The sequence below is a fragment of the Oncorhynchus kisutch genome, linkage group LG3, assembly GCF_002021735.2.
Source record: "Oncorhynchus kisutch isolate 150728-3 linkage group LG3, Okis_V2, whole genome shotgun sequence".
Taxonomy (NCBI): Eukaryota; Metazoa; Chordata; class Actinopteri; order Salmoniformes; family Salmonidae; genus Oncorhynchus; species Oncorhynchus kisutch.
This window is the reverse complement of record NC_034176.2, coordinates 40,105,140-40,118,929: the sequence shown is the minus strand read 5'-3', so window position 1 is coordinate 40,118,929 and position 13,790 is coordinate 40,105,140. Positions and strand designations below refer to the sequence as shown.

Below are 13,790 nucleotides of genomic sequence, written 5' to 3'. Positions count from 1 at the left end.
GAAATGACTCCCCTGTGTATGATGATGTCATCTTGCTGAGTCTACCTTTAATTTCTTGCAGTTTCAGTAACAGTCTCAGAAACCACCAATTCACAGATTGGAAACGTAGTTGAATAAAGTTAAATGGACTAAGTAATATTCTTCAACTAAATTGAATTACTGAACATTTGACAACGTGACACAGTTCTGAGTAGGGGGGTAAAAGAGCTTCTACTTGGCTGTGGGCCATGTGACACCTGACTCTCAGAGGAAGGTAGGTGAGATGAGAGAGGCCTGACAGATTCTCTTAGAGCAATTGGATTGAAACCAGCAGTGGTAACCTTATAGTGTGTTTTATCAGGAGAGATAAGAAATGACACACACACACACACTCACTCACCATGCACACTAAAACAGCCTACTCAGTAAAGTGTTTGAAACACCGATGTAACTGGTCTATTACTACTACACATACCTCTATGTTATCTACCCAGATAAATCCTATCCTACCCTGGTCTCCTTTCCCACCACCACCCTTGTCGTTCCGCCCCTTATTCTCTCTCTCACACACAAACACAAACACACATCACCCTGACACAGCCCACTCCAATATTTTACAGGGAGTGATGGGAAATGAGAGAACGGTAGGTGGAGTGGAGTGGAGTGGGAGGGAACGCACGAGAGAAAACATATGTAAACATATGTTTCGCATGCCAATAAAGCCCTTTGAGAGTAATTTAATTTAGAGAGAGAGAGAGATATGTGGAGCGATGAGAGAGGTGGAGGGGAAGAGAGAGAGAACGAGAGGTTGGGAGTCTCATATTCACATACACAAACACGAACACACATCTTTCAGTGACAGGTAAAGAGGTCAGACCAGGCGTCCTATCCAGCCTGGCCTCAGAGCCATACGAAAAAAGAAAAGAAAATGGAGCACTTCCAAGACTTATGATACTTACAAATAGTGTAGTTAATTTAGACAGAAATGAAAGCAAGGAGGTTGGTTGGGGTGGTTGTAATCCGTAACAGTCTAGCAATCCAAAGGTGTGTTCAATTCACCTAACCTGCTACGTAAATTCATCTAACCTTTGTTGTTTTAGTTCCCCTAACCTTTCACGTAAATTATCCTAACATTTTTGTTAGTTCTCCTAACCACCAATTCTCCCAGTAATTCTTATTTGTTGTTATGAGGCAACAACCAACCTGGTTTCAGAGAAAGACGTATAATACTACACGTCATCCAAGATGTATAATAAGTTATGCCTTCCAATTCGTATGCTATTGTTCGACCGAGTAAGACGTATGATACTATAAGTCCTATAATTCGTATGTTATTGTATGACTGCTATCCCATTCACTTTGTAACCTAACGTTACGTATCATACTAAAAGTTGTGTCACAGATTTACATCCTGAAAAATACAAATTACCCTGAGACCATGCCACATCAAACCCAGCAAGGGGAGCAAAACATCTTTAACACACACATGCACAAACACACACACACACCCCTCCTCAGCCTGTCACCTCAGTGAAGGTGGAGCCACTGTAGAGAGCGGGAGAGAGAGCGAGTCCACACTCATCCAGGGAGAGAGAAAGAGAGGAGAGAGCAGCGGAGGATTTCACACTCAAATGTATTTGACCTTCTTTGTGAAATCTGGAAATCTGTGGAGGGTATCTGGCAGCAATGAGCTGTTGAATGTTTGAGACTTGAGGGATGGACCTGGAGAAAGTGTTATAGCAGAGCGGTCCTACATCAGTGGACCTTTCATTACTGGAGTAATCATCTGAGGAACTCTGGTTTGGAATTAAACTCAGTGGGACATAGGACGTCTGCTTGATTTGTCATTGGAATTCACTGACAGTTTATGCACTGGTAAAAAAATACGGTGGGTGTTTTTGTTTTTATTTATCTACCTGGACATCTGTATGGGAAGAAATGTGAAAGAGAGGACTCTCAGATTGGTCATTGGAATTCATTGACTTTCAGTACAGTAACTGCTCTAGCTACCAAAAAAACAGGAGGAACAGAAGGACATCTCTTTTTGTGTAGAGACCTGGTAGAAAAGGTATCAGATAGCCTCATTTCCCAGGAGGGCTCCCCTCCCTGCCCTCCTAGCCTCCCCTGTCCCCAGCAGCATGTCCCAGGCTGTGAGGCTGATTCCAGTCCTCCCCAAACCACTCTACCATGAGCACATGGGCTGCTGGAGGGAGTAAGGCTGCCTCTGCCTGGTCCACCTCTGGGTCTTGGTTTAGGTCTGGCTCTGGGTCCAGGTTTAGGTCTGGTTCTGGGTCTGGGCTAAGGTCTGGCTCCAGCTCCATCTCTGGGTCCTCCTTTTCCAGCCTGTCACTGTCTCTGCTGCTAGCACTGCTGCTCTCCCTTTCTGTCCCTTTGGTTGTCTGTCATCAACCTCTCTACAAAGGCAGGAACCAGCCCCACAGCCCCAACAGCACTCTTAGTGCCCCGGTGAACAGTTCCCTGGCTGGGTCCAGGATTGGAGGAACTGGGCAGACTGGGGATCCCTTAGGAAGGACAGGGGGTCCACTTGGGAGGCATGTACGCAGCTACAACCACCTGCAGGGAGATGTGCGGCGGAGAAAGCTCTTCTCCTTCCAGAAGTTCTTCCTGCGGATCGATAAGTATGGCAGAGTCAACGGGACCAAGAGCAAAGATGACCCACTCAGTAAGTAATCACAAGAATGTTTTTCAATTTGTAGGAAAGTGAAAGAGGGGGAAACACAGGTTCAACCATAGTGTATTAAAAATGAACCATTGTGTTGTTCAGGCTTTCTCAAACCTGGCACGGTCTTCACTACAGAATATCATACAAATTACAGGGAAAAAAAGGAAACAAATTCAAATGATTGACTTGAGTTGAATAACTTTAATGAATAACAGTTTTTTTGCATTGATCATTTCAAATACTGTATGTTGAATCAAAATGGCAAGATTTGTCTCCTGGCAGTTCACGGATGTTAAACCTTTTAATTTCGTTCACATTCCTGATTAGAAGCTCCTTTTTTCCATCTCTAGCAAACATCCATGTGATATCTGGCCTCTCCAAACATTCAGCACAATGATGGTAGATCTCAGATGGCTAAAACAGGACAAGGGAGGAATAGATTACCAACCTGTTATCTGTCATTATTCACTGCCCAGGGTAAATAGCCCTGATAACAACTAGACAGGAGCGGGACTGGGGGAAGGAGAGGAAGCGTCAATCACTACCATGCTCTGAGACTCTAACACACACAGCCAGTCTGCTACATAATGCTGATTACCGTCTGGTTTATGATCAATGCAGTATAATGTGATTGTGATCTGATACATTTACACAGGTGCCCGTAACATAAATGGGGATGTTTTTTGACTCACGCCAAATTTTGTGCCTTGAATATCCTATTGTAAACGGTGTGGCATGACCAGTAACGTGTCTAAACACTGTCTTCACTGCAGCTCTTTTGATTTAGTGTTCTCAGTGATCACTTGGAAAAAAAGAAAAAAATATATATCAACCCACTTCCCAATTAGCTACGTGTGTGAGCCTATCTGAGTGCTGGCACTCACATGCTCAAGTGGGTGTGTGTTCGGATGTAGAAACCAAGGAACCAGCCGCACATGTGCCCACTTAAACTACAACCTCCACCCACCCACCACACCTACCACCCCCGGTATATGGTACTCTAACGTTTCTCCTGGGAGTTCTTAACCACACATTCAATCAAAGACACTTATGGGAAACAGTAAGGGATGTAAAAATGCCACTAATGGTGTTTGTTTTGGCAAGATTATGACAGAAATGTCTTTATAGACTCGACCCTTTTATATAAATGCATTTATAGACTTTAAACTGTCTTTATTTGACAGTGAGGCAAAAATGCAATGAATTTCAATGTGCCCCTTTGGAGGTATTTGTGAAATAGTACAACAGCCAGGCTAGCAATGTCTTAACTAAGATGATTGGTGGGTTCAACTTGACGCTATAGTATGTGTAAACCTATTGAACCTATCAATTATCTCTCACCATTACTCATCACAATTCTTTACATTTCTAGGCTACAATACTACTGTACTAGTAGTATATATTAGTAATATTCTGTCGTATATATTACTAAGCATTTGCAAAAGGTGACCAAGTTTATCTTTGGGATGGGTATGAATGCAGTGGTAGGGGGGTTGGGCGGACACTAATTCATGAATGACATGGTTAACGTCATTGTGGTCACATCAAAGCTACGAGTGTTCAGTATCAACGGTGGTGCCGTCACAAAGCCGTGTCCTGGGGGGGAATGGGGACAGTGTGTGTGGATTATATGGCCCACGATCAGGTTCACAGGGAAAGAGATACTACAGAAGAGCAGCTCTAGTTTCTGCTCTGGACCAGGGGCTAGACATGATCCCTGGGAGGATGTCCTAGACATGATCCCTGGGAGGATGTCCTAGACATGATCCCTGGGAGGATGTCCTTTGTGGGCCCTTGAAATGGCACTAGATCAGGTTTTTGGCACTGATTCTGTGGTAATGCCCAGCTCAACACTCTGGGTTGAAAGAAAATAATAACATAGGATCGATATACTGTATGAATAAAACTAGAAAAGGCCATTTCCTAAACTAAATCTGTGTGCTTGTTCTTGCTAGGAGCCGTCAGTTAAAGATCTGATAATCTTTTCATAGATATGTTAAATCATGATTTTGTTTATGCACTACAAAAGCATATCTGTAGACAATGTTACCAGTTTTGATTTAAAAAAATAAAAACATCCCTCACTCTCTCACTAGTCATTCTCATTACTTCTCTTTAGAGATATGGTTTGCGTCAAGTTTGCTTGTGTGCAAGGCTGAGCCCCGACCTTTGAACCCTGGTTACAACAGTGCAGCAATAGAAGGGAAACAACTGGTTTGGGGTTTGAAATACCAACCTTGCTAGCACAGATCTCTACAGATGTAGAGGTGGTGGTTTTGGGGGCTGCCCATGGTCCTGTGAGGACCCTGCTCTGTTTAAGAGCCTGTATCCAACCTCCCACAGATTTATAGGGATGCCAGTGCAAAACTGTCCCACATGGCACTCTATCATGCTGGGATTCTGCTGGGAGCTGACAGAGAGACGGGCTGGAATGGAAACCCCGGAAATATGGGGCTTTGCTAAAATAAGCACATGGGTATAAAGCGACACAAGCTAGCCGGCATGCAGAGTAACAAAAAATGTGCTTATCGATAACCTAATTTGCTATACATTGTTACATTTCGCCAAATTTGAACAACCTAAAGCATTTCTAATGAATTGTACATTGCTACTGAGAACAGTAATGGTGGACTCTAGCAGTGCTAACTGAGGCACTAACAGATGTGTGGCGGCAGACGGATTAGTCTAATTACATCCAAACTGGGATTGTGTGAGTATGAGCCCAGCCTGTCAAGAGCGCAGGAGGCAAATATAGGAGGCCACCAAACGTGTCTGTGTGTCTCTCTCTCTCTCTGCCAGGGGCCATGTGTGCTGAGGCGCCAACGGACTTGGCCTGACATGGTCCCCACTTGCTCTCTCGCTGTGTGTGTGTGTGTGTGTGTGTGTGTGTGTGTGTGTGTGTGTGTGTGTGTGTGTGTGTGTGTGTGTGTGTGTGTGTGTGTGCCCCCCACAGAAGGGAAACCACAGCCAGTACTCTCAGGGACACTGAGATAGAGATGTAAAGTTGTTTATGGACGTGGATAGAGGAAGGATATGAGCAAACTAATTACATTCATTGTGGTCCTCATCTGCTTAACAGCTGATTTATGTTTCCATCAATCCCATATTTCAACATGACAGTACAGTTCGAATGTTCCAGATCTCTGTGTATATTTTTCCTCATTCTTAAATCAAGCAGTCTACCGTATCTGTACTGTAAGCTCTGTCAAATTCTTCTCAGACAACACATATTTTTCAAAGAGTAAACCTCCAGTTACCAAGAATAACAATGCAAACTGCAAAACACATCTGAACTTGGCAACCCACTGTGGAAAATCCACCTTTAATTCACTTTGGCATTGTCTGCACCCCTTCGACCCTAACGCACCATTTGCTGTAGTAACTACAAACAGAGCGTATCAAATGAGCAACACATTAGGAAAAATAATCCAGTATGCAACAGATATTTCCTTAAATAAACAGATGGAAATGTGTGGTTGGCGCAGGGCTATGTTTTTATGCGTGGTGTATCAGAATCACCACAACACAACACACAGGTGTCACATTTGGTGCTGGGTTGTGTTGTGATGTGTAGTATGTTAAATGAAGAACACATTTGACCTCGTGGCTTTGTTTTGTGGCATTGTGGATATCATTCCTAAGTGAGCAAGTAGACATGAATCATCACAGACTGAGTGGATACAGGTGGGAACTACTATAGACTCGAGTGTGTGTGTATGTGCATGTGTGTGTTCACGCATACAGATGTGGGTCTTAATTTGAACCCATTTGCTACAGCAGGAAAGTGATCCTGCAGCAACAGGAAATGAGAATTATAATGTGGATTATAATTAATGGACATTTTTTACAGGGGTTGCTACATTTTTCGCTAGGGCAAATGACATTTTAAAGTGGAAAATACAAATTATGAAAGCCTTTTTAAACCTTGAATACACTACAAGTTTGCATTTCCAGCAGGGAAATTCTCAGCAACAAAAGAGTGATCCAATTAAGATCCTACATCCGAATGGGTGTGTGTACACAATGTGTACAATGTATACTCTATGTTTGCGTGGGGGGAGAGACTCTTTGTATGTGTGTGTGTGTGTGTGCTCAAACTTTATAAGAGCCGTCTCGCCCCAGCCTCCGGCGTGTGTCTTTGATCAGTGGTCATTAAGTTATTTCTAATCCTCATCTCCCTGTCTCTCTGTCATGGCCTCTGTTCTCCTCTGTTCTTTCTTCTTTCATCCCTAGCATGTTTACAGAGGGGCCAGAGACAGCCTTAGATAGTCTTACATCCTCACACGATACCGGACACCTGATCCCTTACAGAAGCAACTCTCAGATCTTCAATGGCCGTTGTGTCATAGTCCCCACCACCACTTCACCTAACGGTAGAGCTGGGCGATATGGACAAAAGTCCATATCACTGTAAATGTACTGAATTATCATGGTAACGATACATTTAACGAGAAGTTTACAACATTAAATTGCACCACTTTTTTGGGGGGGGGATATAACCCTAAAAACGACTACTACTTTGAATGTTGTCGCTGTCAATAGTCCCATTAACAATCACACATATTAGCAAACTTATATCATTTCAAACTTGTCAGCCAACCATCCCTATATACGGGCTAGCTGACAATGTCACAAAAATGACCACCTTTACTCCACACACAGAGAAGCGTACAAAGATCTCCCTCGCCCTCCATTTGGCAAATCTGACCATAAATCTATCCTGATTCCTGCTTACAAGAAAAAATAAAAGCAGGAAGCACCAGTGACTCGGTCAAATAAAAAGAGTTCAGTTGAAGCAGATGCTAAGCTACGGGACTGTTTTGCTAGCACAGACTAGAATATGTTCCGGGACTCTTCCTATGGTATTGAGGTGTACACCACATCAGTCATTGGCTTCATCAATAAGTTCATCGATGATGTCGTCCCCACAGTAACTGTACGTACATACCACAACCAGAAGCCATGGATTACAGGCAACATCCTCACTGAGCCAAAGGCTAGAGCTGCCGCTTTCAAGGAGTGGGATTCTAACCCGGAAGCTTAAAAGAAATCCCTCCGACGAACCATCAATCAGGCTAAGTGTCAATACAGGACTAAGATAAAAATCGTACTACACCGGCTCCGACACTTGTCGGATGTGGCAGAGCTTGCAATCCATTACAGACTACATAGGGAAGCACAGCCGAGAGCTGCCCAGTGACACGAGCCTACCAGACGTGTGTGTGTGCGTGCATGCGTGCGTGCGTGCGTGCGTGTGTGTATTGCAAGATAGGATAACAACACCACACAGGAAATGGGAAGAAGAAGTCAAGGAGTGAGGCATGAAATCAAACGTGCCATGGGAAACAGAGAGGGGTCATTAACACACACCAGCATCAGATTAGATAAATGTGTGTGTGTGTGTGTGGATGATAAGTGGGCTCTCTGGTCAAAGGACACATTAGGAAGCTGTATCTCTCTGACCTCTGATACTACGAGCACAATTAATAACCTCAGCTGTCTACAACAACAGCATGCTATGGTTACTAGGGTATAATTCAACCTTTTCGAATGGCTTTTAGGTAACCAGAATATTTGCACTGTGAATTGGTGGCCTACATACCAAACAAGCCAAACTGTTCACACATAAATCTAATCTGCAACTGTTATAATCCTCATGCCAAATGTAATGTTTGTACAATGTTTTGTGCTGCTACCATGTTGTGGTGCTACCATGTTGTTGTTATGTTGTGTTGCTACCATGCTGGGTTGTCATGTGTTGCTGCCTTGCTATGTTGTTTTCTTAGGTCTCTCTTTATGTAGTGTTGTGTTGTCTCTCCTGTCATGATGTGTATTTTATCCTATATTTATATTTTATTTATTAATCCCAGGCCCTGTCCCTGCAGGAGGCCTTTTGGTAGGCTGTCATTGTCAATAAGAATTTGTTCGTAACTGACTTGCCTAGTTAAATAAAGGTTAAATAAATTTAAAAATTAAAATGAGTTAAGGTGAAGTCTGTTGTTTTGTGTAGAGGGGATGTAGATGAAGCAAGCTTATTTGGATGAAATCATGGATGGATGGATGGATGGATGGATGGATGGATGGATGGATGGATGGATGGATGATGGATGAATGGATGAAAACTCTACCCTACAGTTGAAGAGATTCTTTAGGATTTTCTATGACTATTAACTAGAGAATTTTATGTATCTACTGAGCCCCATAAGTAGCATAACAGTTCAAATAGGGGGTGCTGATACCTGTCCTGTTATCTGTCCTGTTGATATCTGCCCTTTTTCACACATGAACAACCTGTACAAGTGTGTGGTGTGAAAATGAAATGTGTTTTTTTAATATCCCACTTCCCCTGCCATTATTGATGCGACCCTGGAGCAATTAGGGTTAAAGCTGCAATATGTAACTTTTTGGGAGACCAAACAAAATTCAAATAGAAATATGAGTTACAGCTCTGTCATTCTCATTGAAAGACAGTCTAAGAAATGGTAGATATGTTCTATGTGCGCTATTCTTGCTTGTTTTGTCACAAACAGAAATTAGGCAAACTATAGGATTTTTTGCCACCGGGAAATGGATTTCTACATAGTGCATCGTTAGGTGCCTTGCTCAAAGGCAGATCGACAGATTTTTCACCTAGTTGGCTCTAGGATTTGAACTTGCAACTTTTTGGTTACTGGTCCAATGCTCCAACTGCTAGGCTACCTGGCACCTAGTTGGCTATGAACCCACACAATTTCACCTAGAGGCTTTCTCAAACTCATCCAGCCAATGTATTGTCTTAAGAAAGGCTCTAGCCGGAACATTTAATGTGTCAATTATTGATGGGCTTGGCTTGGGTAACAATGGATGTATTCCTGTCACCTCACTTGACAGTCTGTGCTGCTGTCCATGGACCATATAGATCTGTCCATGGACCATATAGATCTGTCCATGGACCATATAGATCTGTCCATTTCCCTTTATCTGACACAGCTGGTGGCTGGGCCTTTGTCTTCCTCAATCAGGAGGGGCAGGCAGACTGCTGACTGTTTTACAAACTCTTATCTGCAGTGTATATGACTACAGCGGATCCGGAACACTAGCTTCTATTTCCTCTGCCTCTGATGTCCCTTAAATCCTCCCCTACAAGTGGTCATGGTGATTATAAATGGCTTATAAAAATGTGTTTTTTTGTGTTTATTCTCAGGTATTCTGGAGATCACATCAGTGGATGTGGGCGTGGTGGCTATCAAAGGACTGGGCAGTAACTACTACCTGGCTATCAGCACCAAGGGAGAGCTGTATGGAGCGGTCAGTATCCATGTCAGAGTTCATTCAACAAGCCTCAAAGAGATGCCCTTAGATTCTTCCGTCTTTATCACAAGATTGTTTAACTATGTAGCTGCTTTCACATTCAACCAATGGTGCAGTGGAAACTGTGAAAAGTGCTAAGAGTACACAAGCATTTAAAGACAAAATTGGAAGTCAGCAAGTCATGACTATAGTTCTAAGGGACACAGACATTAGATTACATCACATGTATCACTGATTTGAATAATTAACCATCTCTATTGAATGTACCCCTCTGGTACATCTTGACTAAGTTGAATTGGTTCCCACTGGGCAAAATCAATGTTCTTTTCAACTTCATTTTTCAACGTATTGTGACGTGGAAACTATGTGGAAAATATATTGGATTTGAAAAACAGCCATTAACTGTTGTTTTTGAGATGAAATTTCAACCACAGGATTATGCCATCATAGTGATTCATTTTCAACATTGACCAACATTGTATAACATGTTGAGAAATCTCCACTTAATAGATTCACTGTTGCTATCATAGTCATTCCCAAGCGTAGGTTTAAGAGAGCAAATGAGATGTAACCATATATTGTCAATCATGTATCATCAATGATGCTATTTAGGCCTATAAAGCATTTGGGAAGTCATCAATAGCTATTGTTTAAATTCAACCCAGGGTTCAACTGAAACTAGACAATACCTATAGGTCTAGGCCTAGGATTTTAAGCTTCGGTTGATTTCAAAAGTAATCTACAAGTTAGTAAAAACAAATATGTTGGATTCACATCTCCATCCAAACCAAAAATTGAAGTTAAAGAATATAACTGTATTTAAAGTGCATTTAAAAGTTTGATTTGATTTGATTGAATCCTATTAATTAGCTTAGATTTTTGGTTTTAATGGAGACATGAATCCATAATTCATAATGTGTAGACAAACTGGAAGTAAGCCAGACACAGTGGCACAGACAGAACTACCCAAGGACACATATCCTTCAAATGTTGCTATTAGGTTGCGTTGACAACCAAACACAATTCAAGTATCACTTTTGACATACAAAAGTAAATAGTGTATTAACTTGTTGACTAGTTAAACAAGTATATGTTGGATTCAGGTCTCAATCTCAACCAAAAATAAAAGTTAAAGAATAGGACTAAGCCAGTTGCTCAGATGGGACTACCCAAGCAGTAGATACATCTCCTTTAAACGTTGATATTTGGTTGCATTGTTAACCAAACACAATTCAATATAACTTTTGTAATACAATAATGTAACCGTATTTATTCAACACATCCCATGCCACATTCTGAGGTTAATGTAACAATACATGTCTTCTTATGTAATCATAGAAAGCGGCATGTTCAAGATAGCGCGTAAATGTCACAAGTCTGTGGAGACTTTCAAAATTGACATAATAATATGCGCAGAATCTCAAACTCCGTTGACCACTTGCACTATGTATTTAAGTCATCTCAATTGCAATCCAGGTCACTTGGTTGCGCTATTAGATGAAGCACAATGTTGACCCATTAAATTGTTGTACAAATAATCAAAATATCTAACGTTGTATTCCCATTTAAACTTTGTTGTGTTTTTAAATGGTTGAACGCGCAGTAATGACAAATTTAGGTGACAACTAAAACAAAAATCGGACATTGATTTTCGATCGGAATTTCGTTGTGCTTTTAGATTGTTGAAAGCATAGCGACAACACATTGGGAATTAAACAAACTTTTGACTGTCTTTTTGAGTGTCTGAAAATAGGTTGTAACATAATTGATCAATCTATCAACCAAATATTACCCAATTCTCCACGTTGGAATTACTTTATGTACCCAGTGGGATATCAGTTAGCTAATTAGAATGAATTAGGTTGAATAAACACCGGGAAATATTTGGATTTTGATTTAAACTCTTGTATGAACAGTACACCACTGGATTAACTATAGTGGGGGTATTTTTACATCCTTTGCCAGTGTATGCACTTCAACAATGGAAATGGTTGAATCAGTATAAAATGGATTCAGTCAGTATCCAAATACACATATGTGAATGTAACCCAATAATGCCCCTTGTTCTTCCAGAAAGAGTTTGGCATTGACTGCACACTGAAGGAACGTATTGAAGAGAACGGCTATAACACCTACGCCTCAGCCGAGTGGAGGAACAAGAAGAGACAGATGTTTGTGGGCCTGAGTGTCCACGGGAGGCCACTGAGAGGGAAGAAAACACGGAGGAGGAATACGGCCACACACTTCCTCCCCATCATGGTGTGATGATGATGAGGAGCTTTTTACTGGACTAGACCCTGTCGGAGAGCTAATTCAGCACTGAACAATCTTTCAACTAAGGATAAGAAAGGAATCTGGACAGAGAGCATCTAAAATACATATTTTGTCTAAGGAAGTTACTTAACTGCGCAGATGCTGCCTCCCACTGGGCACGACGTCAATTCAACGTCTATTCCACGTTGGTTCAATGTGATTTCATTGAAATTACATGGAGCTACGTTGATTCAACCAGCTGTGCCCAGTGGGGCTGCTTCTGACTTTGCTTGAGATGGTTTATTGTTTTGGGGGATGGACAGTGTTTTCTGTGGCACATGGCGAAATATAAACTCTATTCTGTGCCAAATCATTGGAAGGAGGTGGACTGAAGGAGGACGTGACATGGGGGGGGGGGGGGGGGGGGGGGTAGGAGGCTGTTTCACACATCAAGTGGATGAACTGAGGAAGCACTGGTTTTGTGTGTACAAAACACTTGTTACAAACTGTAATTCACTGGTTCTCAATCGCATTTCAATCATCTGAACAGGTTTAGAAATCAAGAAGAAGGGCTGACAGATCATCATGCGAAAACATCAATAAACTCTTGAGCAAGATCCTCGTGCTCATTTTAAGCCTGAAACCATAACAAAAGTGAATATATAATGTATACTTAACCACTGAGTTCTGACTGTGTTGAAGCAAATTATTTATTTGGTGTAATATTTAACTGGCGGTGGAAAGAAGGTGAACATTTATTTGCATTCTTTTACACCTTTAATGTCTGTAAGAGAAAATAAAATGAGACGTTTCCTCCTCTGCATCCAGATGTTCTCATGTCCATCACTAAAGTGTGCAACTCAAACTGGTTGACTCAGTAAACCTCCGACCAATACACATATGAGAATGTGAACTTATCCCTCTTGTACTATAGAATATTAAGTAGATGTCTACATAGGTAACAGGTTGTGCTAAAAGAAAGATAACCCAGAGCACAGAAAACAAGTGTAGTTTTCGAATGACAAAAGGTAACCATTACAGGCCCACCAGATATTCCATGTGGCAACCATTGCGCTAATGATTAGAGTTCCCAAACAAACTGGAAACATACAGGCCAACCACATCAAAACAGAAGGGAGGTAACTACCCTGGTATGGGCTGTAGATGCTTACATCATTTTTTTCAACCATCACCCCATTACCGTGGAGGCGAATGTTGCGGAGGCCTTGGGCCACATGGATACAGAAAGAAAGCCTTTTTTCATACAGTAAGTAATATGAAGAAAAGTTGACCGTATGTAGACCACACGTTTCTGCATTGTATTGTCCCACATCAAGCCCTTACTAGAATGTGGTGCAGGGTATGTGGGGTAGGAGGCTGTGAGTGTGTGTTTGTGTGTGCGTGCATGTGCGTGCCTGTGTGGGGCGCATGCGATTTGTGCACGCGATTCGTGCGTGAGAGAGATGTCCGTATGACCTGTGTCTCGCCAACACACGTCCTCCTGTATTCGTCAACAAACGCTCTAATCAATGACAGCTGTCAGATGCCAGATCAAAAGACCAGGGGGGAGAATGTTAACACCACG

At 42.0% G+C, this 13,790-nt stretch overlaps 1 protein-coding gene across 1 annotated transcript; it reads left to right on the top strand.

The window, feature by feature from the left end:
• The first annotated feature begins 1,592 nt into the window (after positions 1 to 1,592).
• On the top strand, positions 1,593 to 12,609 carry LOC109873954 (fibroblast growth factor 10-like). The gene is made up of 3 exons (XM_031815968.1): positions 1,593 to 2,662; positions 9,846 to 9,949; positions 12,026 to 12,609. Exons 1-3 carry the CDS (start codon positions 2,167 to 2,169, stop codon positions 12,215 to 12,217), a joined length of 792 nt encoding a protein of 263 aa, XP_031671828.1. The 5' UTR covers positions 1,593 to 2,166; the 3' UTR covers positions 12,218 to 12,609.
• The last annotated feature ends 1,181 nt before the right edge of the window (positions 12,610 to 13,790 follow it).